The sequence below is a fragment of the Oncorhynchus mykiss genome, chromosome Y (assembly GCF_013265735.2).
Source record: "Oncorhynchus mykiss isolate Arlee chromosome Y, USDA_OmykA_1.1, whole genome shotgun sequence".
In the NCBI taxonomy this organism is placed as follows: Eukaryota; Metazoa; Chordata; class Actinopteri; order Salmoniformes; family Salmonidae; genus Oncorhynchus; species Oncorhynchus mykiss.
Window position 1 is genome coordinate 21,662,892 of NC_048593.1, and position 22,722 is coordinate 21,685,613.

General features: G+C 39.3%; 1 protein-coding gene across 1 annotated transcript in view; it reads left to right on the top strand.

Moving 5' to 3' along the window:
• Nucleotides 1–7,636: 7,636 nt before the first annotated feature.
• Nucleotides 7,637–22,722, top strand: part of LOC110509813 (zinc finger protein 618) — a 38,430-nt gene continuing 23,344 nt past the window's right edge. Inside the window, exons 1-4 of the mRNA XM_036967702.1 lie at nt 7,637–8,001; nt 16,516–16,774; nt 20,952–21,029; nt 21,520–21,564. Coding sequence (XP_036823597.1) covers nt 16,549–16,774; nt 20,952–21,029; nt 21,520–21,564 — 349 coding nt within the window. The 5' untranslated portion in view covers nt 7,637–8,001; nt 16,516–16,548. The remainder of the gene's footprint in view (nt 8,002–16,515; nt 16,775–20,951; nt 21,030–21,519; nt 21,565–22,722) is intronic.

The window sequence follows — 22,722 nt, forward strand, 5'->3', positions numbered from 1 at the left end:
CTCCATTTCCTGTAGTCCATAATCAGCTCTTTTGTCTTACTGACGTTGAGGGAGAGGTTGTTGTCCTGGCACCACACTGCCAGGTCTCTGACCTCCTCCCTATAGGCTGTCTCATCGTCGTCTGTGATCAGGACTACCACAGTCAGCAAACATAATGATGGTGTTGGAGTTGTGCGCGGCCACGCAGTCGTTGGTGAACTGGGAGTACAGGAGGGGCCTGATTACACACCTCTGATGGGCCAGTGTTGAGTGTGAGTGTGGTGGATGTATTGTTGCCTACCCTCAACACCTGGAGGCGACTCGTCAGGAAGTTCAGGATCCAGTTGCAGAGGGAGGTGCTTTGTCCAGGGGTCCTAAGCTTAGTGATGAGCTTGGAGGGCCATATGGTGTTGAACCCTGAGCTGTAGTCAGTGAAGAGTATTCTCACATACAGTGCCTTGCGAAGGTATTCACCCCTCTTGGCATTTTTCCTATTTTGTTTTCTTACAACCTGGAATTAAATTGTATTGTTGAGGGGTTTGTATCCTTTGATTTACACAACATGCCTACCACTTTGAAGATGCAAAATATTTTTTATTGTGAACAAACAAGAAAAAAAAACAGAACTAGAGTGTGCATAACTATTCACCCCCCAAAGTCAATACTTTGTAGAGCCACCTTTTGCAGCAATTACAGCTGCAAGTCTCTTGGAGTATGTCTCTATAAGCTTGGCACATCAAGCCACTGGAATTTTTGCCCATTCTTCAAGACAAAACTGCTCCAGTTCCTTCAAGTTGGATGGGTTTCGATGGTGTACAGCAATCTTTAAGTCATACCACAGATTCTCAATTGGATTGAGGTCTGGGCTTTGACTAGGCCATTCAAAGACATTTAATTGTTTTCCCTTCAACCACTCGAGTGTTGCTTTAGCAGTATGCTTAGGTTGTTATTTTCTTTAAGCAATGTCTTTTTTCTGACCACTCTTCTGTAAAGCCCAGCTCTGTGGAGTGTATGGCTTAAAGTGGTCCTATGGACAGATCCTCCAATCTCCACTGTGGAAGTTTGCAGCTACTTGAGGGTTATCTTTGGTCTCTTTGTTGCCTCTCTGATTAATGCCCTCCTTGCCTGTTCTATAAGTTTTGGTGGGCCGCCCTCTCTTAGCAGGTTTGTCGTGCTGCCATATTCTTTCCATTTTTTAATAATGGATTTAATGGTGCTCTGTGGGGTGTTCAAAGTTTCAGATATTTTTGAATAACCCAACCCTGATCTGTACTTCTCCACTACTTTGTCCCTGACCTGTTTGGAGAGTTCCTTGGTCTTCATTGTGCCTCTGGCTTGGTGGTGCCCCTTGCTTAGTGGTGTTTCAGAACAGGTGTATATATACAGATCATGTGACACTTATGTGGCACACAGGTGGATTTAATTGAACTAATTATGTGACTTCTGAAGGTAATTGGTTGCACCAGATTTAGGTGATTCAGAGCAAAGGGGGTGAATACATATGCAAGCACCACTTTTCCATTTCTTTGAATTTTTTGAAACAAGTCACATTTTTCATTTCACTCACAAATTTACAACTATTTTATGTATGTCCATTCGATGAAATCCAAATAAAAATCCACTTAAATTACAGGTTGTAACGCAACAAAAAAGAAAAAATGCCAAGGGGGATGAATCATTTTACAAGGCACTGTAAGGGTTCCTCTTGTCCAGATGGGGGAGTGCAGTGTATATCCGTTGAGGCAGTATGCGAATTGGAGTGAGTCCAGGGTGACCAGCCTTTTAAAGCATTTCCTGTCTACAGATGTGTGTGTACAGGACAACAGTCATTTAGAGAGGTTACCTTTGTGTTCTTGGGCACAGGGACTATGGTTGTCTTCTTGAAACATGTAGGTATTACAGACTGGGTCAGGGAGAGGTTGAAAATGCCAATGAAGACACTTGCCATCTGGTCAGCGCATGCTCTGAGTATGCATCCTGGTAATCTGTCTGGCCCTGCGGTCTTGTGAATGATTACCTGTTTAAAGGTCTTACTCACATCAGTTACGGAGTGCGTGATCACACAGTTGTCCGTAACAGCTGGTGCTCTCACGCATGGTTCAGTGTTGCTTGACTCGAAGTGAGCATAGAAGGCATTTAGCTTGTCTAAAGAGTGGTGTTGAGGCTACATACACCATTGCAAAAAAAGTGGGTTTTAATCAGTTATTTGGTGATGTGAATATATTTAGTATCGTTTCACGGTTTAAATTTTTCTGGAATTCACTGAGTAGGATGGTCCTCCCCTTCCTCTGAGGAGCCTCCACTGCTAGTTACACAGCTTGTGTCTGATAGGCAGAGGTTGATATGAAGAAAAAACTATCACAGAAACGTAATCATCTTTGGTCGCCGAATCAAATATTGAACAATGTTGTGGTTTAAAACATGTGTAATAATAACAGGACAATAAACAGCCAATAGCCTACTATTATTGTACACTTAGCCCAGGATTTAGTATGATAATTTGGACTGAAAATCAGCATACTGTTCTAATTTGAAATCTTCTAAAGTGTTGGCCACCCAAGAAGTCAGCAATTGTCATCCAGTTTCATAAGCCTACCACTTTTAGCTTTGATGAGTGGTCTTGGCCATTGTGGAGAGGTTGAAGTCTGTTTGATTGAGTGTGTGGACAGGTGTCTTTTATATAGGTATCGAGTTCAAACAGGTGCAGTTATTACAGGTAATGAGTGGAGAACAGGGGGGCTTCTTAAAGAAAATCTAACAGGTCTGTGAAAGCCGGAATTCTGGTTGGTAGGTGATCAAATACTTATGTCATGCAATAAAATGCAAATTAATTACTTAAAAATCATACAATGTGATTTTCTGGATTTTTGTTTTAGATTCCATCTCTCACAGTTGAAGTGTACCTATGATTAAAAAAAAATACAGACCTCTACATGCTTTGTAAGTAGGAAAACCTGCAAAATCAGCAGTGTATCAAATACTTGTTCTCCCCATTGTATATGAAACTACTTGATTAATCGATAGTTCCATTCTCCCCAAAATCTTCTTGTAAGATCCCCTCAAATGCCAGTTGGATTAGTTGAGCTTTCCTCAGGTGTACTGTAGCATGCTTCTTCTGTGCTGATTGAACACGTTTGTCAAAGTGTTAGTTAGTTCTCGCATGTAGCTGTGGATGCCCCACTCATGACCCCTATGATTTCATTCTGAATATCGTGTGTGGAATTGTGGGGTATGGTGCTAAACACATTAGCAAGTTCTTTGTCTTTTCGGAGAGTATATTTCATCATAGACAGAAAAAGTCCACTGACTCTATCGCGTCCAATGTCCCCCTCTGGTTGCTGATTTGAAACAAGGAACTCAATAATGTCCACAATGGCTGACACACCAATGTTCCCATAGCACTTTGAACTTTTTGAACTTTTTATTTCCACAGTGCAATACATTTCAAATGCTCTTTGCTTGATGCGTGCCTAGCGAATTGTTTGGTACTATCAATAGCATGTTTCCAGTTAGAATACCCATCTTGGGTGCAAGCCTTGTCTGCATTAGCATTGGACCTAACACAGAAATTTCGACATGAGAAATAAAATGCTGCTTCGGCAGTAACCGAGTGTTCGAGCCATTCTCTTCCTATGAACCAGCTGGGGTAGGATTCTAGGCTGACCTGGGCTGGCTCCTCTGTTCCAAGATCATCAAGAAAAGTTGGAGGTGGAGGGGGCTGTGGAGCCATTATCCTGTTGGCACTGGACTTGGTGGTGGCCTCAGCAGTGGTGTAAAGTACTCAAATAAAAATACTTTAAAGTACTACTTAAGTAGTTTTTGGGGTATCTGTACTTTACTTCACTATTTATATTTTTTACAACTTTTAATTTTACTCCAGGACATTCACAAAGAAAATAATTTCCCCTGACACCCAAAAGTACTTTTTACATTTTGATTGCTTAGCAGGACAGGAAAACGGTCTAATTCACACACTTAAAGAGTAAATCCCTGGTCATTCCTACTGCATCTGATCTGGCGGACTCAGTAAACACAAATGCTTTGTTTGTAAATTATGTCTGAGTATTGGAGTGTGCCCCTGACTATCCGCAAATGTAAAAACAAAAAAATTGTGCCATCTGATTGCTTAATATAAGGAATTTGAAATGATTTATACTTTTACTTTTAATACTTAAGTATATTTTAGAAATTACATTTACTTTTGATACTTACAGTTGAAGTCGGAAGTTTACATACACCTTAGCCAAAAACATTTAAACTCAGTTTTTCACAATTTCTGACATTTAACATTTAACTAAAAAGTCCATGTCTTAGATCAGTTAGGATCACCAATTTATTTTAAGAATGTGAAATGTCAGAATAATAGTAGAGAGAATGATTTATTTCAGCTTTTATTTATTTTATCACAGTGGGTCAGCAGTTTGCATACACAATGTGAAATGTCAGAATAATAGTAGTTAGAATGATTTATTTCAGCTTTTATTTCTTTCATCACAGTGGGTCAGCAGTTTGCATACACTCAATTAGTATTTGGTAGCATTGCCTTTAAATTGCTTAATTTGGATCAAACGTTTCAGGTAGCCTTCCACAAGCTTCCCACAAGTCTGGTTCATCATTGGGAGCAATTTCCAAACTCCTGAAGGTACCACGTTCATCTGTACAAAAGCAAGTATAAGTGTAAACACCATGGGACCACGCAGATGAACATACTTCGGTGTAAGAAGAGCAAATCCATCCCAGAACAACAGCAAAGGCCCTTGTGAAGATGCTGGAGAAAACAGGTACAAAAGTATCTATATCATAACCTGAACGGCCGCTCAGCAAGGAAGAAGCCACTGCTCCAAAACCGCCATAAAAAAGCCAGACTACGGTTTGCAACTGCACATGGGGACAAAGAACGTACTTTTTGGAGAAATGTCCTCTGGTCTGATGAAACAAATATAGAACTGTTTGGCCACAATGACCATCGTTATGTTTGGAGGAAAAAGGGGGAGGCTTGCAAGCTGATGAACACCATTCCAACCGTGAAGCACGGGGGTGGCAGCATCATGTTGTGGCGGTGCTTTGCTGCAGGAGGGACTGGTGCACTTCAAAAAATATATGTCATCATGAGGACGGAAAATTATGTGAATATATTGAAGCAACATCTCAAGACATTAGTCAGGAAGTTAAAGCTTGGTTACAAATGGGTCTTCCAAATGGACAATGACCCCAAGTATACTTCCAAAGATGTGGCAAAATGGCTTAAGGACAACAAAGTCAAGGTAATGGAGTGGCCACCACAAAGTCCTGACCTCAATCCTATAGAAGATTTGTGAGCAGAACTGAAAAAGTGTGTGTGAGCAAGGAGGCCTACAAACCTGACTTAGTTACACCAGTTCTGTCAGGAGGAATGGGACAAAATTCACCCAACTTATTGTGGGAAGCTTGTGGAAGGCTACCCAAAACATTTGACCCAAGTTAAACAATTTAAAGGCAATGCTACTGAATTCAAATTGAGTGTATGTAAACTTCTGACCCACTGGGAATGTGATGAAAGAAATAAAAGCTGAAATAAATAATTATCTCTAATATTATTCTGACATTTAAAATAAAGTGGTGTTCCCAAGATAGGATTTTTTTTTACTAGGATTAAATGTCAGGAATTATGAAAAACTGAGTAAAAATTTATTTGGCTTAGGTGTATGAAAACTTCTGAGACTTCAACTGTATATTTAAAAACATTTTTTTTAAACTTTTACTCAAGTAGGATTTTAATAGGTGACTTTCTCTTTTACTTGATTAATTTTCTATTAAAGTTATCTTTACTTTTACTCAAGTATGACAATTGGGTACCTTTTCCACAACTGGGCCCCCGGTGGTTTGATGCTGCTGCTGCTCATCACTCTCCTTATCCTTTGGCTTTATTTGGGTACTTTGGCAAAGCAAATGTATAATTTCCATTGTGGCAGATTAGCTGGTTTGAGCTAGCTAAATAGGCTAAGGCTAACAACATTAACACTTTTTACAGCTAGCTAAAAAGCTAACTAAACTCTGTAGTGGTGGGGCGTGAGGGGGATGAGTGAAGCAATGGTAAACTCAAAATCAAATTTCAAAGGTTGAGGTGTATCACATTATTTACTTAGCCTACCACAGATGAGAAACATTTTTGTACTGCTTTTTATGGAAACCCAAAGGAGTCATACCTAACCACCCCATTGGCTTTTCATAGCCTCCCTACACACACTGCGGTGCTCTCTGTCCATTGTGCTGACACAGTGAAGCGGAGATACAGATTTTGCGCCAACCTGTCACTCAATCATTCAAACAATCATATTTGTATAGGGACATAAATCTAAAACTGAAGGGGCTAGCTAAGCTGCCTTTTGCCCCCTCATGGAGCCGGGCCCAACACATATATGCATATTGGCCTATATACACTGAGTGTACAACACATTATGGACACCTGCCCTTTCCATGACATAGACTGACCAGGTGAATCCAGGTGAAATCTATGATCCCTTATTGGTGTCACTTGTTAAATCCACTTCAACCAGTGTAGATAAAGGGGAGGAGACAGGTTAAAGAATGATTTTTAAGCCTTGAGACAATTTAGACATGGATTGTGTATGTGTGCCATTTAGAATGTTATTGGACAAGACAAAATATTTAAGTGCCTTTGAACGGGGTATGGTAGTAGGTGCCAGGCGGACCGGTTTGTGTCAAGAACTGCAACACTGCTGGGTTTTTCACCCTTAATGGTTTCCTTTGTGTATCAAGAATGGTCCACCACCCAAAGGACATTCAGCCAACTTGATACAACTGTGGGAAGCATTGGAGTCGACATGGATTAGCATCCCTGTGGAACGCCTTCGACACCTTGTAGAGTCCATGCCCTAACGAATTGAGGCTGTTCTTAATGTTTTGTACACTCAGTGTATCTGAGCAAAAACATTTATTGAAATAAAATATATTACACTGAACAAAAATCTAAATTCAACATGTAAAGTGTTGGTCCCATTTTTTATGAGCTGAAATAATATATTTTCCATATGCACAAAACACTTATTCCGCTCAAATTTTGTGCACAAATTTGTTTACATCCCTGCTAGTTAATATTTCTGTCTGTAATAAAGCCCTTTTATGGGGAAAAACTCATTCAGATTGTCTGAGCCTGGCTCCACAGTGGTTGGACCTGGCTCACAAGTGGCTGGGCCTGTGTCTTCCCAGGCTCACCCATGGTTGCACCCCTGCCTAGTCATAAGAAATCCATAGATTAGGGCCTAATTCATTTATTTCAATTGACTGATTTCCTTCTATGAACTGTAACTCAGTAAAATCTTTGAAACTGTTGCATTTATATTTTTGTTCATTATACAATATATGTATACATTTGTGAGTGGGGAAAAATATACAACATATCATCGGTGTTGTTGGATTGATGTACATATTATTTGGAAATACATGGATAAAGGTTACAAATTACATAACGTTTATACTGCTTAACATAATTTCTAATAATGTGTGTCATCATGAAGTTGTTACTTTGTTTCAACTACTATACAACTTCCATATTATTATATCCGGGAATTTTATTCTGGATGATTTATAGTTTCTTTATTTTCCTGCGCAATTTAACTGTCGTTCGACCTTTTTTTTCACTCTGCCCAGAATAATTTTGATATAACTAGCAGGCGTTGCAATTTCGGAATCTGTCCTTGTATGATGGCGGACGAAAATTTCCACTGGAGAAACCGCAACGCATAGCCTACCCTGAATACGGAAAAAAAATGAAAAAATAAAACTAATAAACCGAGCCCGGACGGACTGTAGCCTACACCTTCGTCAAAACAATCGGGCTCATTCCGGAAGATGTCAAGGTTGCAAGCTCGGAAATAAAGCTGTTTTAATTTTGATCATTTGAGAATGAATACCGGTAACTCATTTTATTTCAAAGCGTTATTTGTACAGTCACCTCTTGTGGATGAGGAGGATTTTGGAGCTCGAGCAAGCCTACTCGCATGAGCTGCATCATTTTGGGAGGTAGTCAAACCATTCTTTTTCGTTTTTTCTGATTTAGAAATCCTGAATTAAAAAAATGTGTACAGGCCGCAGTTGCTGATAGTTCACTCGACTCGCTCTTCATAATGAGTGAGGGTGTCTGTTTTCAAGCTAATGCATGTTTGGTGAGCATTATCAAAAGCAATGGTGTGCTGGCTTTAGTTTCAGTCACAAATTATCTGTTGATTTTAGACAGCGATTTCGAATAAAGTTTTCGAGTAAAACTCAGCTGTCTGCAGTGGCTAATTAACCCAGTGGTCGATTGTAACTGATGAATTGTAGCTTTGGAAGCGTGTTGGAAGTTAAAGCAGTGAAGGACGAGGAGGAACAGTCTGAAAACAACCTTGCAGCCAGCCATGTTTTGTGAAATTTGCTTAAATTTTCTCTCACATTCCATAATCACATCAATTGAGTCGTGACAGTGTTTGTTGTGATAAAGCGTAGGCTATTTGGTTCAATCGGTCGACATGAAGACAATGTTTCCAATTTCGAATATAATTTCTACTTCTGTTTTCGAAAACGGGGTAGGATTTTAATTCATTTCATTCTGAAATTGGCGACACCTGTCGGTAGTTATTTTGTGAAATTAAGAAATTCCTATTAATTTGTCGTTTTAAACATTTTATTGTAACCTTCGTTTTTAAAAACATTTTGTGACATTCATTTTCGTTAATTTCGAAGCAATTTTTTAAAAGTAAGCTGCATTGGTAGCCTATGATTACGACCTTTGACCATATGAACGTTTGCAGTATGAACGATCTTCCTTCTTTTTTTATTGTAGAGGATAATTGGTAGATTGCACGAGCTGCTGTTTGAGTGCATGTAAAAATATAAACTGTTTGATACATTGCATATGGCCTCAGTCTTGAACCAGATTCGTTCTATCATTATGCGCTCTTTGATGTTGAATATGAGAAACTAGGAGTAGCCTAGGCCACAGTTTGAATCAGGGTGTGTCAACTCCCATGACGTTTAAACAAAAAGTTTGAACTACTATATAGTTTTTGTAAATTTCAATAGTGACTATGTCCTTAATTTAAATAGCTTACCAATTCGCATCATCATACTTAAAATAAGACAATATAACTGCCTTAATTTACAGTGTAACTGTCTTACTCCATCAACCCAAGCTCTTGACTGTATTAATCCATTGTTGATGTAGGCTATAGCCTACAAACAATGTAGGCTGTAGCTTCACAATCTGTTTAGAACTAATGTCAATCTAAAAGTAGACTGTTAATCTTTGTTTCCACAGTTTAGATGCATTTGAGTGTTCATATTTACCCAGCCCTATCAAGCTTTAACAAAGTGGCAGGCAGGGTCTGGCTTTTGAAAGGGTAGATTGTGGCCTTGATACTACTAACATCGTCTCTGATGTTGATGGTAATTGTGAGAAAGTGTTTTTAGTAGGCTACCGATATAGTAACAATCAGCCTAATCTTTAGGCTGGGTGTGCCTTTCCATAGTATTAAAGAAATAATGACATATCTAAGCTCCTAGATGTAGATTGGAAGAGAGGGTAAAGAAATGTGGCAACAACACTGTCATGTAAGAAATTCTGGATGTCACCCATGCTGACATTCTTATATAAGAATTCCCTTTGCAATATACAATAGAATTGTGCTGTTTGAAAGGTCAAGGTTGCCCATCTTGAATTTGTTTTATGTGTTTTGAGAAAGTATATAAAGCAAATTCATGTCATAGTCTGCTCGAATGATGAAATATGGTAAACAAGGAATACACCGGACTTGTGTCTAAACTTTGGAAATAAAACAAACACTGCCCAAATCAAAGGGAGCAGTATAGAAAGGAGGACCAATGCAGAGGACGACAGTCGGCACATTTTAGGAACAGGAAATACAATCACAACCAATTTCTCTGATGTTTACATTAATCTTGTGGACACTAAACAATTTCCCGTATAGGATGGTTTGTCTATGTAAGTAGATCTGAGGGAGCCATTTTAGTTTGGTCATTTTGGCACTGACCTTCAGAACTGGACTGTGAATTTGAAGTGTTGGTGGAAATGTTGTGCTTTGCATGCTGAACCTGAACCCTGACCTTTTCCCTCCACATTCAATCTAATAAAAAATGCTGGCTATGAATTACATCAGGAAATTCCAGGTTTTTAATTGAAGAGAATGAATGTATGAATGACAGGAATATTATTATTAAACTTCAGAGCAGCCAGGTAATGAAAATCATTTAGGATTTGTTTTGGTGTGAGGTTGCATTAAAGTGAAAGGCACCTTTTTATAGACCAACAACATGCAACTTGAATTGTACATTTTGATGGTGTTCTGTGCTTCATATATAGTATATGTTAATACATTAGTTTGTGGAACGTATTCTCAAATGTTTTAACTAATAGACCTAAACTATTTACCCACCCAGGTGACAGACACTGTGGCTTGTGGGACCTTGGTAGAAGGGAGACACAGGACTGTGCAAGACAGCTGTTTGCACCTTTGTAGGCACCAAGAGGTACTGTAGGGTGTAATGGTCTGCTTGTGAACCCCAAAATATCTGCTTCCCCAATTTAAACAAAACAACTCAATAGGTCTGTAGAGAGATGGAGAGCGAGAGAGAGAGAACCCTGTTGTCAGTTCATAACATTTAATGAAGGCTTGACCATCTTTCACTAGCTAGAACTTAGTGTCATTTACTTTTGTCTAGAGTGCAGTCCAAACTTTATGTAGGCATAGCTTTGTTTTTAGGAGGCCTTGTTGCAATGTAGGTAGGTGTAATCCTTCCTTCTGAGCATTTGGATGTTCTTGCTGAGAGCTACGACAGCTTAGCAATTACAGTTGCTAGTAACTTTTTTCTTTTTTCTTCTTCGTTGTTGGCCAGGTAAACGTTGGCATCTGTCCAAATCTGCCAAACGCATCAGCAGTTACCTACCTTTTATGAGCATAGTTGTCCTGATAAGTCTCTGAAAATGACATCACTCGAGTTAGGGCCAGCAGGATAGAATTTCAGGTTTGGACGGCTACATGAAAGAGCTTTTGGCATTTTGGGAGTTTGTGTATTCTGTGCATATTTCCCCCTCTACTTAAAATGAACCTTATTGGTCTCATGAATAATTCATAAGGACACTCAATTGCTGCAGCAAAGATGAATTAAGGCCAGTCTGTACAGTGGTTTTATGCACATAGGAAGTGTGTGCTTTTTGTGTCAGGTTTCTAACGGTTTCAGGGCTCAGGTTGCCTTTCTAAAAATACTATTTTATAAAGATAATTTAATTTCTGTGGAACAGCGGGAAAGTCTCCTCTTGCTCTAATGAATCTATAAATCACAATGGAGCAGGTTTACCAGACCTGCCTCAGCCTGCACTGCAATTTAGATTTTCATAAAAAATGTAATCTGCCAGCGTACAAGGGCTTAGCGGCAGACCGGATGCCGCCCTGAATTTCTCATTTTAGGGCTGCTCTTTCAGGATTTATTTTTGTATAATTCAAGTCCGCTTTTCAAAATCTCTAGTTATTAAATTTTAATTCACAGCATTAACATATAAATTGAAAAGTTTTTATGGGGGTTTGGAGCGCATGTGGATGGAATTTTATGAGTTGACGCAGTTCTGTTTCCAGACCATTCCGGCTAATAGAAGGAAATGTTGGAGGGGAAAAAAACGATTTTCCCATTTCTCTGCATTATTGCTTTTTTTTATTTTTTTTATCGTTGGTTGGAAGCCATCTTGAGAGAAATTTATTACACCGAGGGGGCTAGGAAAATGTGCTTTTGATTAAGGAGCGAGGGAAAGCATTCAGACTGAAATAGGTTTTGGTCATCCCTGTGGCTGACAACATTCTACTCACCACTGATACTCCTCTCTGCATAGCAGGAATATAGGGAACCAATGTATTGATTTCAATCACAGGAGGTTGGTGGCACCTTAATTGGGGAGGACGGGCTTGTGGTAATGGCTGGAGCGGAATGAATGTATTTGTATTTATTATGGATCCCCGTTAGTTCCTGCCAAGGCAGCAGCTACTCTTCCTGGGGTTTATTATGGATCCCCGTTAGTTCCTGCCAAGGCAGCAGCTACTCTTCCTGGGGTCCATGGTTTCTGTGTTTCATGCTATTCCATTCTCTCCATTCCAGACATTATTATGAGCTGTCCTCCCCTCAGCAGCCTCCACTGATTTTAAATGTTTTTTTATTCATATATATTCAACCAATTTCTATACTCTTGTTTTTCTTATTTTGTATCAGAATTGGTTTAGTAGTGCATCCTTTGTTCTGTTATTAGCCCATCATGCCTGTCCACATTTAGCCTTCTATTTCAAGTATCTTGACCCAACTTGATGCAATGTTTCATTTATTTTTCCTCCAATGTTGACCTTTCCGACATCATTAGCAATGAGACTGATTAGCTTAGTAATGTAGTCTAGCACAAATATTATGTTTAATATCCATGCAATGACATTTAACAGCTGCCCTCAATCTTGAGGAAAGCAGGCATCTATTTAAATGGGGAAATTTCATGCTAAACCAGTGTCATAACATGCAGTCTCGCATACACACACTGCCTATTGCCTAAAAAAAAGCCCTCATATTGAGTTGATGCTGCTTTGATCCGATTTGATCCGACACGTTTTCAGAAGGATCTGGTGGAGTATTTTCCTATTTCATGGTTGATATGACAAACGGATCTGGTTTAGTATATTCGACCAGATCCTTTGGAAAATGTGTCATGTCAGCCATGAAATCGGAACATTTTAACCATGAAACAGGCATTTGAATAATTTATGAAATAGGAAAATCATCGTCTGTTTTCCTTTGTTGGTTGAACCAGTTGTGTGAAACAAGGTTAAAAAAAACATTGATGGGGAAAAATGTTTTAGTTGTCGTGCTTCAATTACCCGAAGTTGCAAGAGGTAAAGCTTCTGGGATCAATAAAAATGACAGATGGCAAGTTTCACATTTTCAATTTGATAGAAAGAATACAGCAAGCCATTTTGTTTGCAGGGAAATATAGGTTAGGCTACACAAAATGGAAGTGTAATATGGGTGCCAAAACGATTCGAGACTCTGAAAGAAAACAGCCTATTCAGAAGCATTAAGCATTTGTTCAAGAATTTAAATAGGTAAATTCTTCAGACTTATATTTGGTCGCTTCCCCTTTTCTCTTCTAATGTTGAATTTACCTTTTGTCTACATTTTAGTAAAACCCGTTGTAATGGGCTGCATTAATGTCTGAGAAATGTGCTCAATATACAACCATTTGCTCATTGATTTGATTTTCATCCATTTAAACCATAAGAGGGGAGTGGAGATCAATGATGCCTTCCCAGAATTCAGTTGTTCTTTAGTCAATGTCCATACATGCTATTTCCAGGCTGTTTTTGAAGTGTTGTGACACTGTGTTTTTGACATCTTGGAAGTAGGCCCATTTCAGATTCAGAGCATTGGATTATTTGGACACGTTCTGTGTTTTTCTTCCTGATCTCGATTGACTCTGAGAATGGTCAAATTCCATAATGTGAATAGCAGGATGTTTAAATCCTAAAAAAAAAAAAAGTCAGATGTTTGGACTGTCATGTGATGTAATTATTTAAACAGTGAGGGAATGGAAAAACTAAATTAGCCCCTACACGAGGCCTACAACTTTTTTTTATTTATTTAACCCTTATTTTAACTAGGAAAGTCAGATAAGAACAAATTCTTATTTACAATGATGGCCTACCAAAAGGCTTCCTGAGGGAATAAAAATATAGGACAAAACATGCATCACGACATAAAAGAGAGACCTAAGATGACAACACTGCATGGTAGCAACATGACATGGTAGCAGCACAAAACATGGTACAAACATTATTGGGCACAGACAACAGCACAAAGGGCAAGAAGGTAGAGACAACAATACAGGTGAAAATATATGTATCAGTAGCTAGGTTTCCATCCAATAGGTGACAGATTTTCATGCGAATCTTCTAAAATCAGCTTGAAGAAAAATCAGTATGTAACGCTTTACTGCACACAATCTACTTTTTTGCCTGAATGAAAATCTTAAAGTTCAATGTGTTTTACATCGCATTCTCAACTTTACTGATAGTTTTGCTATTTAACGCAATAGTTTTTGTGACAAATGGGCCTACTCTGGTTTTGGCACTTGTGCTTTAGTCAGCAGCTCGCACATACAGTGCAGGTAGGCTAGTATACATGATGAGATTATTATGGATAAGAGTGAGACTATTTTAATTTGTCAAATGGTGGTCAAGCATCGATCATCATGTCACCAGAATAAGGCCCTCAATTTTTATTGGAAAGGAGCATTAAGCTCATCACTGTGCACTTTCACCACCCTGTGAAGTTCATCATAACTTATTTCATCGGCAGCCTTAGTGGGAGGACCACACACCATATAATCGTGTGACTTCAAGTTTACTTCAATATGATGGTCATTATATCAATATTTGTGCATAAAGGTGTTTCCTCTGCCATTTGTTGCATAATTAATTTAACAATCCAAAAAGATCCCACCATATCGAACTATCGGCATTTATAAAAATGTCCAGAAACCTGTTTCCGTCACAGCTGTCGTTGTGATACTGTATGACTTTACTCATTTAAAAACGTGGCTGTGTGACCTTATGAGAGAAAGTCCATGAAATGGCATATTTTTTTATAATGTAGCTTGTTCCTCAGAGGCTGCAAGATATATCTTCAGTTGATCCTATTTCATCCATGGTTGTTTTTTTTTTTCACCTTGAGTTTTCACAAATTTGACCAGATTAATTGCATGATGATGATTCCAGCGCAGACGCAAACTAGTCTCAACTAGCCCAGTCTATTTATCAATAACTAATTCACAATTGCATCGCTGCCGACCAAGCAGCACAGATTTAATGCCTACGTGTTCTAATTTTGTGAAAAAATGTATCACATTCTGCCATTTATGGTATGAAATCCAATCATGTCCAGCTCTGAGAGAGATTTCACATTTTGTATTTTTCTTCTCGGCTGATATTCCCCTCCATGTAGCTTCCTGCTTCCACTTGTTCCAGATAGGACTGTGTTTTTGTTTGAAATAAAGCTCTCGTCATAATTTCCAACACAACATGGCGCACAGCCGTGACACGGCTGCTGCTGAAATGAACACTCAGCCGTTCCCTTCCCAAATTAGCTTTTACGGCCTCCAATCTGCCCAGGCGTGTTGAATTGAATTGGCCTCTTTTGAGGGAGATTAGAATTTCCAATGTTTCCATTGTCGGCTAGCTACTTTTCTTTGCAGGCATCATTTTATTGGGTAGGCTAGATGTCAGGAGCGGTTAGTCATTTTACATTTATTCTAATGCTGTATGAGATTAGTATAGCCTCAGCCCATTAAACTGTTGAACCCATGCAGATATGAAAAACATGGAGGTTGTCCCACTGTCCATTTCTCTACCAGATCAGGAGCACCATGACCAAGCAATGTAGACTAGATTTCAAAATTAGGGAAGTGCGGCATGAAACACATTTCAATTAGGCTTAATATTTGTTTAACAAAGTTTTTTTTAATGACATTGTTGTGTTGAACCAATGCCCTTTTCAATATGGCCAGTTCTGTTTTGAAGGAGCACTTGAGTAACCTATTGCCATCCAGCAATACTCCCTCCACAGCTTGGTCATCTGAATAGAAAGTTCTGCACAATTATTCATATTTAGGGTGACAAACTGCAGCTGCACATGTAACTATGATCTGTTTTAATAATTAGCGCCAATGTCGGTCAGTTATCGCTTCCAAGAAAAGGTGTGTTAAATATTATTAGTGAAATTCTCATCTTTCCACAAAAAAAAATCTGTCCTCCCGGTTATAACTCTGTTTTGTTTGGTTGCATTTAATGCGTCCCCTCTTGACTGGAGTCCCCTCATAGTACTATGGTACTTACAGTAGAAGGCTGGGTCATTTGGATGTTTCTGAAATTAGAGCACCTGGGCACTATGGATGTATTGTCATCATAGGTCACCCATACACAATGAAGCACTGTGCTGTAGGGCTAATTATACATAATGATCATACATATCTCTCCCATCTATTCCCCTGCTATTTTTGGCAAACTACATTGTCACGAGTCACCTTTTTAAAAAAATGTTTTACTTTATTTTATTTTATAGATACCAGATTTGGTATCCCTCTTGGTTAGAATAGACCTTTTCATCTCAATAACAATAATGTCCATATGGAGACAATTTTGAGAACCATAAAATGTCCCTTTCTGTTATTGGTACACCAGACTACAGCTCTCTCTCAGAAGTACATTGGTCAGGCATATGGCAATCCCAGTTCGTGGGTGTTACTGAGTGTCAAGTGCCTTGCCTTAGAGCTGTCTAAAAATAGGGTTTTCAGTGCTCGGTTGCCTTGATGTTGTCCCTTGATGTTGTATTTGAACTGCACCTGTTTCAAAGAAAAGCAGCTGTTTTTGGCGAGGTCTATTTAGTAAATCTGTATTGTTTGTTTCTCCTCTCTCCTGGCTGTCTGTTTCTCTCTCACACACACACACACACACACAGCCCTAGGAACGCTGGCCCTGAGTAGTAGGAGTCATGAGTGCTCAGGAGGTGCCTACCAATCCTGCGCAGGAGCAGGTTGACACGGGGGATGGAGTCCCAGATGGCCCCACCGCTACCCCGACGACCGCCACCCTCGCTGTCCCGGTCACAATAAAGAAGGAGCCTGGCACGCAGGGGGCCAGTAATGGGAAAGATGTGCCTGCCGAGATCTGCGTGGTCCTCGGTGGAGGAGGAAAGTCTCGCAATGACCAGACCCAGGGTATGACACCTTAACACATCACCTTCCACTCCACACACAATGTGCAGGATCATTTTGCATCACCCTCTGTGATGCAAAATGAGTTTTCACATTTTAAACCATGACGTAAAAGGGCTGACCCAAAACGAACAAACCCAGACTGTAGGAAAGAGGACCGCCTTTCAACACATGTTCCTGTCATTTTACCTTCTCCCTCTACATCTGCACTCTTCTACATGAACTATCTCAGATGGAATGTACAGTGTCCGAGTATTCCATACCCTTTGACTTATTCCACATTTTGTTGTTACAGCCTGAATTCAAAATGGATACTTAAAAAAAAAAATGTTTTACATCTTCACACAATACTCCATAATGACAGCGAAAACATGTTTAAAGTGTCTGTTTTTTGCAAATGTATTGAAAAAGGTCATTTCTGTATTTCAAAGTATTCACACCCCTGAGTCAATACTTTGTAGAAGCACCTTTGGTGACGATTACAGCTTTGCACATCTGGATTTGGGGATTATTCTCCCATTCTTCCTCGCAGATTTTCTCAAGCTCTTAAATTAGATGGAGAATGGCGGTGAACAGCAATCTTCAAGTCTTTCCACGGAATTAAAGTCTGGTCTTTGTCTGGGCCACTCGATGACTTCCACATTCTTGTTCTGAAGCCATTCCAGTGTTGCTTTGGCTGTATGCTTGTTGGAACGTAAATCTTTGCCCCATTCTAAGGGTGTTTGCACTCTGAAGCAGGTTCTCAAAGGTTTTGTCTGTATTTGGCTCAATACATTGTTCCCTGTATCCTTACCAGTCTCCCAGTCCCTGCCACTGAAAAGCATCCACATAGCATGATGATGCCACCACCAGTGGTGTAAAATATTTTAGCAAAATTACTTTAAAGTCCTCTTAAGTAGGTTTTTGGGTATCTGTACTTTACTAATTTTGACATTTACTTTACTACATTCCTAAAGAAAATAATGTACTTTTTACTCCTTACATTACTCCTGACAGCCAAACACTTTGTTACATGAAAATGGTTCAATTCACACACTTATCAAGAGAACATCCCTGGTCATCTCTACTGCCTGTGATCTGGCTGACTCACTAAACACACATGCTTTGTTTGTAAATTATGTCTGAGTGTGTCCCTGGCTATCCGTAAATAAAACACATTGTGCTGTCTTGTTTGCTTAATATAAGAAATTTGAACTTTATTTATACATTTTAATACTTAAGTATACAGTACCAGTCAAACGTTTGGACACCTACTCATTCAAGGTTTTTTTTAATTTAATTTTTTACTATTTTCTACATTGTAGAATAATAGTGAAGACATCAAAACTATGAAATAACACATGGAATCAATTAGTAACCAAAAAAGTGTTAAACAAATCAAAATATATTTTAGATTCTTCAAAGTAGCCACCCTTTGCCTTGATGACAGCTTTGCACACTCTTGGCATTCAGCTTCATGAGGAATGCTTTTCCAACAGTCATGAAGGAGTTCCCACATATGCTCAGCACTTGTTGGCTGCTTTTCCTTCACTCTGTGGTCCAACTCATCCCAAACCATCTCAATTGGGTAGAGGTCGGGTGATTGTGGAGGCCAGGTCATCTGATGCAGCATTCCATCACTCTCCTTCTTGGTCAAATAGCTCTTAAACAGCCTGGAGTTGTGTTTTGGTTCATTGTCTGGTTAAAAAACAAATGATAGCCCCACTAAGCTCAAACCAGATGGAATGGTGTATCGCTGCAGAATCCTGTGGTAGCCATGCTGGTTAAGTGTGCCTTGAATTCTAAATAAATCACTGACAATGTTGCCAGCTAAGCACGATCACACCACCACCTCCATGCTTAATGGTGGGAACCACACATGCAGATATCATCCGTTCACCTACTCCACTTTTCACAAAGACAGGGCGGTTGAAACCAAATTTGGACTCGTCAGAGCAAAGGACAGATTTCCACTGGTCTAATGTTCATGTTTCTTGGCCCAAGCAAGTCTCTTCTTCTTATTGGTATCCTTTAGTAGTGGTTTCTTTGCAGCAATTAGACCATGAATAACTGATTCATGCAGTCTCCTCTGAACACTTGATGTTGAGATGTCTGTTACATGAACTCTGTGATGCATTTTTTTGGGCTGCAATCTGAGATGCAGTTAACTCTAACTTATCCTCTGCAGAAGGGTCTTCCTTTCCTGTGGCGGTCTTTATGAGAGTCAGTTTCATTATAGCGCTTGATTGTTTATCGACTGCACTTCAAGAAACTTTCAAAGGTCTTGACATTTTCTGTATTGACTGACCTTCATGTCTTAAAGTATTGATTACTGTAATTTCTTTACTTATTTGAGCTGTTTTTGCCATAATATGGACTTGGTCTTTTTACCAACTAGGGCTGTATTCTGTATACCACCCCTACCTTGTCACAACACAACTGATTGGCTCAAACGCATTAAGAAGAAAATAAATTCCACACATTAACATTTAATAAGGCACACCTGTTAATTGAAATGCATTCCAGGTGACTACCTCATGAAGCTGGTTGAGAGAATGCCAAGAGTGTGCAGAGCTGTCATCAATGCAAAGGGTGGCTACTTTGAAGAATGTCAAATAAATCAAAATATATTTTATAACTTTTTTTGGTTACTACATGATTCCATATGTGTTGATGTCTTCACTATTATTCTACAATGTAGAAAATAGTAAAAAAAAACTTGAATGAGTACAGTAGGTGTGTCCAATCTTTTGACTGATACTGTATTTGAGCAATTACATGTATTTTTGATACTTAGGTATAGTAGACTTTTACTCTAGTATTTTACTTGGTAACTTTGACTTTTACTTGAGTAATTGTCTTAAGGTATCTTTACCTTTACTTGAGTATGACAATTGGGTACTTTTTCCACCACTGCTGTTAAATGGGGGATGGGCTGTGCCTGGTTTCTCCAAACATAGTGTTTTGCATTCAGGCCAAATGGTTATATTTTTGTCTCATCAGACCACAGAATCTTTTGCCTTATGCGCTGTCTTTCTCGTGCCTTTTTGCAAACTCCATGAGTGCCGTCATGTGCCTTTTTCTCTGGAGTGGCCACTCTCCCATAAAGCCCAGATTGGTGAAGTGCTGTAGAGACTTGTCCTTCTGGCAGGGTTCTCCCATCTCAGCCAAGGAACTCTGTATTTCTGACAGAGTGATCATTGGGTTCTTGGTCACCTCCCTGACCAAGGACCTTCTTATCCGGTTGCTCGGTTTGGTTGGACGGCCAGCTCTAGGCTGGGTAGTTCAATATTTTTTTCCCAATGATGGAGACCTCTGTGCTCTTGAACTTTCAACACTCTAGAAATGGTTTTAGACCCTTCCCCAGATACATACCTCATCACAATTCTTTCTTGGAGCTCTACGGACAGTTCCTTGAAATTCATGGTATAGTTTCTGCTCTGACATGCACTGTCAACTGTGGGACCTTATATAGACACACAAATGTCTAAACATTTCAATTTGTCATTATGGGGTATTGTGTGTAGATGGGTGAGGAGAAAAACATATATTTAAGCAATTTTGAATTCGGGCTGTAAAGTCGAGGGGTATGAATACTTTCTGAAGGCACCATCTATTTACTGAGAAATTAATTATTTCTGTGCCTATTTTAGAAGAAAATGTGGTTTGTCAATTCTCATCTAATATCTGTTTTTAACAGATAATTTATTGTATGTGAAACAAGATGGGAAATGTATTTCAGTCTCAACTAAGTAAAATATTTACTTAGGTCCCCGAGGGGAGGTTTCCCGGACACAAATTAAGTCTAGTCCTGGACTAAAAAGGAAACTCAATGGCGAATCTCCATTGAAAATAATTTTAAGTCTAGGACTAGGCTTAATCTGCGTCTGGAAAATCACCCAAAGTGTTTAGGTACGATGTTGTTACACACCGAGATCTACCTTTATTAGGTACAGAAATCTAGTACTGGGCTGGACCCCCCCCCCCCCCCCCTTTGCCTCCAGAACAGCTTGTATTCTTCGGGGCATTGATATGCTGCTCAATTGGTTTCAATAGACCTAATGTGTGTCAGGAAAATATTCTCCACACCATTACACCACCAGCCTGTATCCTGGCTCTGCCATCAGACCAATGGTATCAATGCACTCAACTATTGTAGCATTTTCAGCCATCTCTGTATTGCTTTTCCTCTGTCACACAGGCTCCTATGTTTGTGGGATATGTGGGAAGAAATATAAGTACTACAACTGCTTTCAGACGCACGTCCGTGCCCACAGAGGTAAGGAAGGCCTGCCCTGAAACAATAAGGCTTCTTTGTGTGATGACTTGGAAATGTTTGATAAGATTAAAATAATCAACTCAAGTCACTACAGACATGATTTAATAGCACCTAATTTTTGATAACCCCCCCCTGCTAAATATATATATATATATATATATGGCATGATAATGCAAGCCCTGATCCGAAAGTCACATGAATCCAATTTTGGGGACCTAAAATTGGATTTGTGGCGTAATGTTATGTTTGGGGCTCATTTCTTATCATTAACTTGTCAGCTGCATTCATCCGCTAATACTTTAGAAGTACTCCCCCCCCCCCCCCCCCCCCCCCCCCCCCCCCCCCCCCCTCCTTCCTGACATCCGTAATTTTAATGTGAGCGATGCCAAGTGTTGTCTGAGATCCGAGTGAGTCAAGCTGTTGTTATAAGCGTAGGCGCCACGCCAACAGCAGATCTCTTATGAATGTGTCTCTGTCTTTCCCCCCGCAGAGTCCGACAGCATGCCAGGGGAGGGTGCACCACCAGCTCCCAACAGTGAGTAAACGGATGTGTATGCACACGCATTCACATGCACAAACAAGCACGCGCTCACGCATGAGCATACACACCGACTCACCGGTGTACACAGGCGCACATCTACAGTGCCTTCAGAAAGTGTTCACACCCGTTGAATTTTTCCACATTTTGTTGTTACAAAGTGGGATTAAAATGGATTTAACGCCCTAGAGGCGATTGACGACACTGTGTGTGTAAGAACAATACAAAAATCCACGTAAAAATCTGTCATTTTAAACTAGAGATATGTTGTTTTGCATTGGAAAGACATCCAGAAAATCGGTCTTCTCACGAAAACGTCTGTAGGTTCTGAACAGTTTGACTGACATATGAGACTTTCACGAACACTGTGGTGGTCTCTGTTTTGCTCTACAACCCCCACAAGTGTCAGGGGACTCGTCTGAAGTCAACAGTTGATTTGCCAACTTCTGTTTGTAGCGTCCGAACCGCTTGGGCTACAAACTAATGTGATCACACGGTGGAAAGGGGACATTTTCATGATTCTTTTGCTTTTTTGCTTCTTTTTGTCTACCAAAAGTGTCACGGGACTCATCTGAATGTAACCGCTACCGATTTAAAAATGTTTTATGGAAGTGTGAAGGTAGTGTTTGTTTCTTTGGGCTATAGTAGTAAAGGCCAAATTTTAATATTTTAATAAAAAAAAAAAAAAAAAAATATATATATATATGTATGTATGTTTCATGCCTAAAGGGGTTCTAAAATTCATAATCAAATAGCTAAATAATTCATAGTTTGAACATCTTAAAACAATACCATATGTCAGTTTTGACCCCCCCCTTGAATATTTTTTTGTTGATCTACACAAACTTGGAAGCAAAATGTGAACAAACAAACACTAATACAGTGCATTCAGAAAGTATTCAGATCCCTTGACTGTTTCCACATTTTGTTATGTTACAGCCTTATTCTAAAATGGTTAAAATGTGTGTGTATATGTATGTGTGTATATATATATATATATATATATATATATATATATATATATATATATATATATATATATATATATATATATATATATACACCTACACATACAGTGGGGCAAAAATGTATTTAGTCAGCCACCAATTGTGCAAGTTCTCCCACTTAAAAATATGAGAGGCCTGATGAAATTAC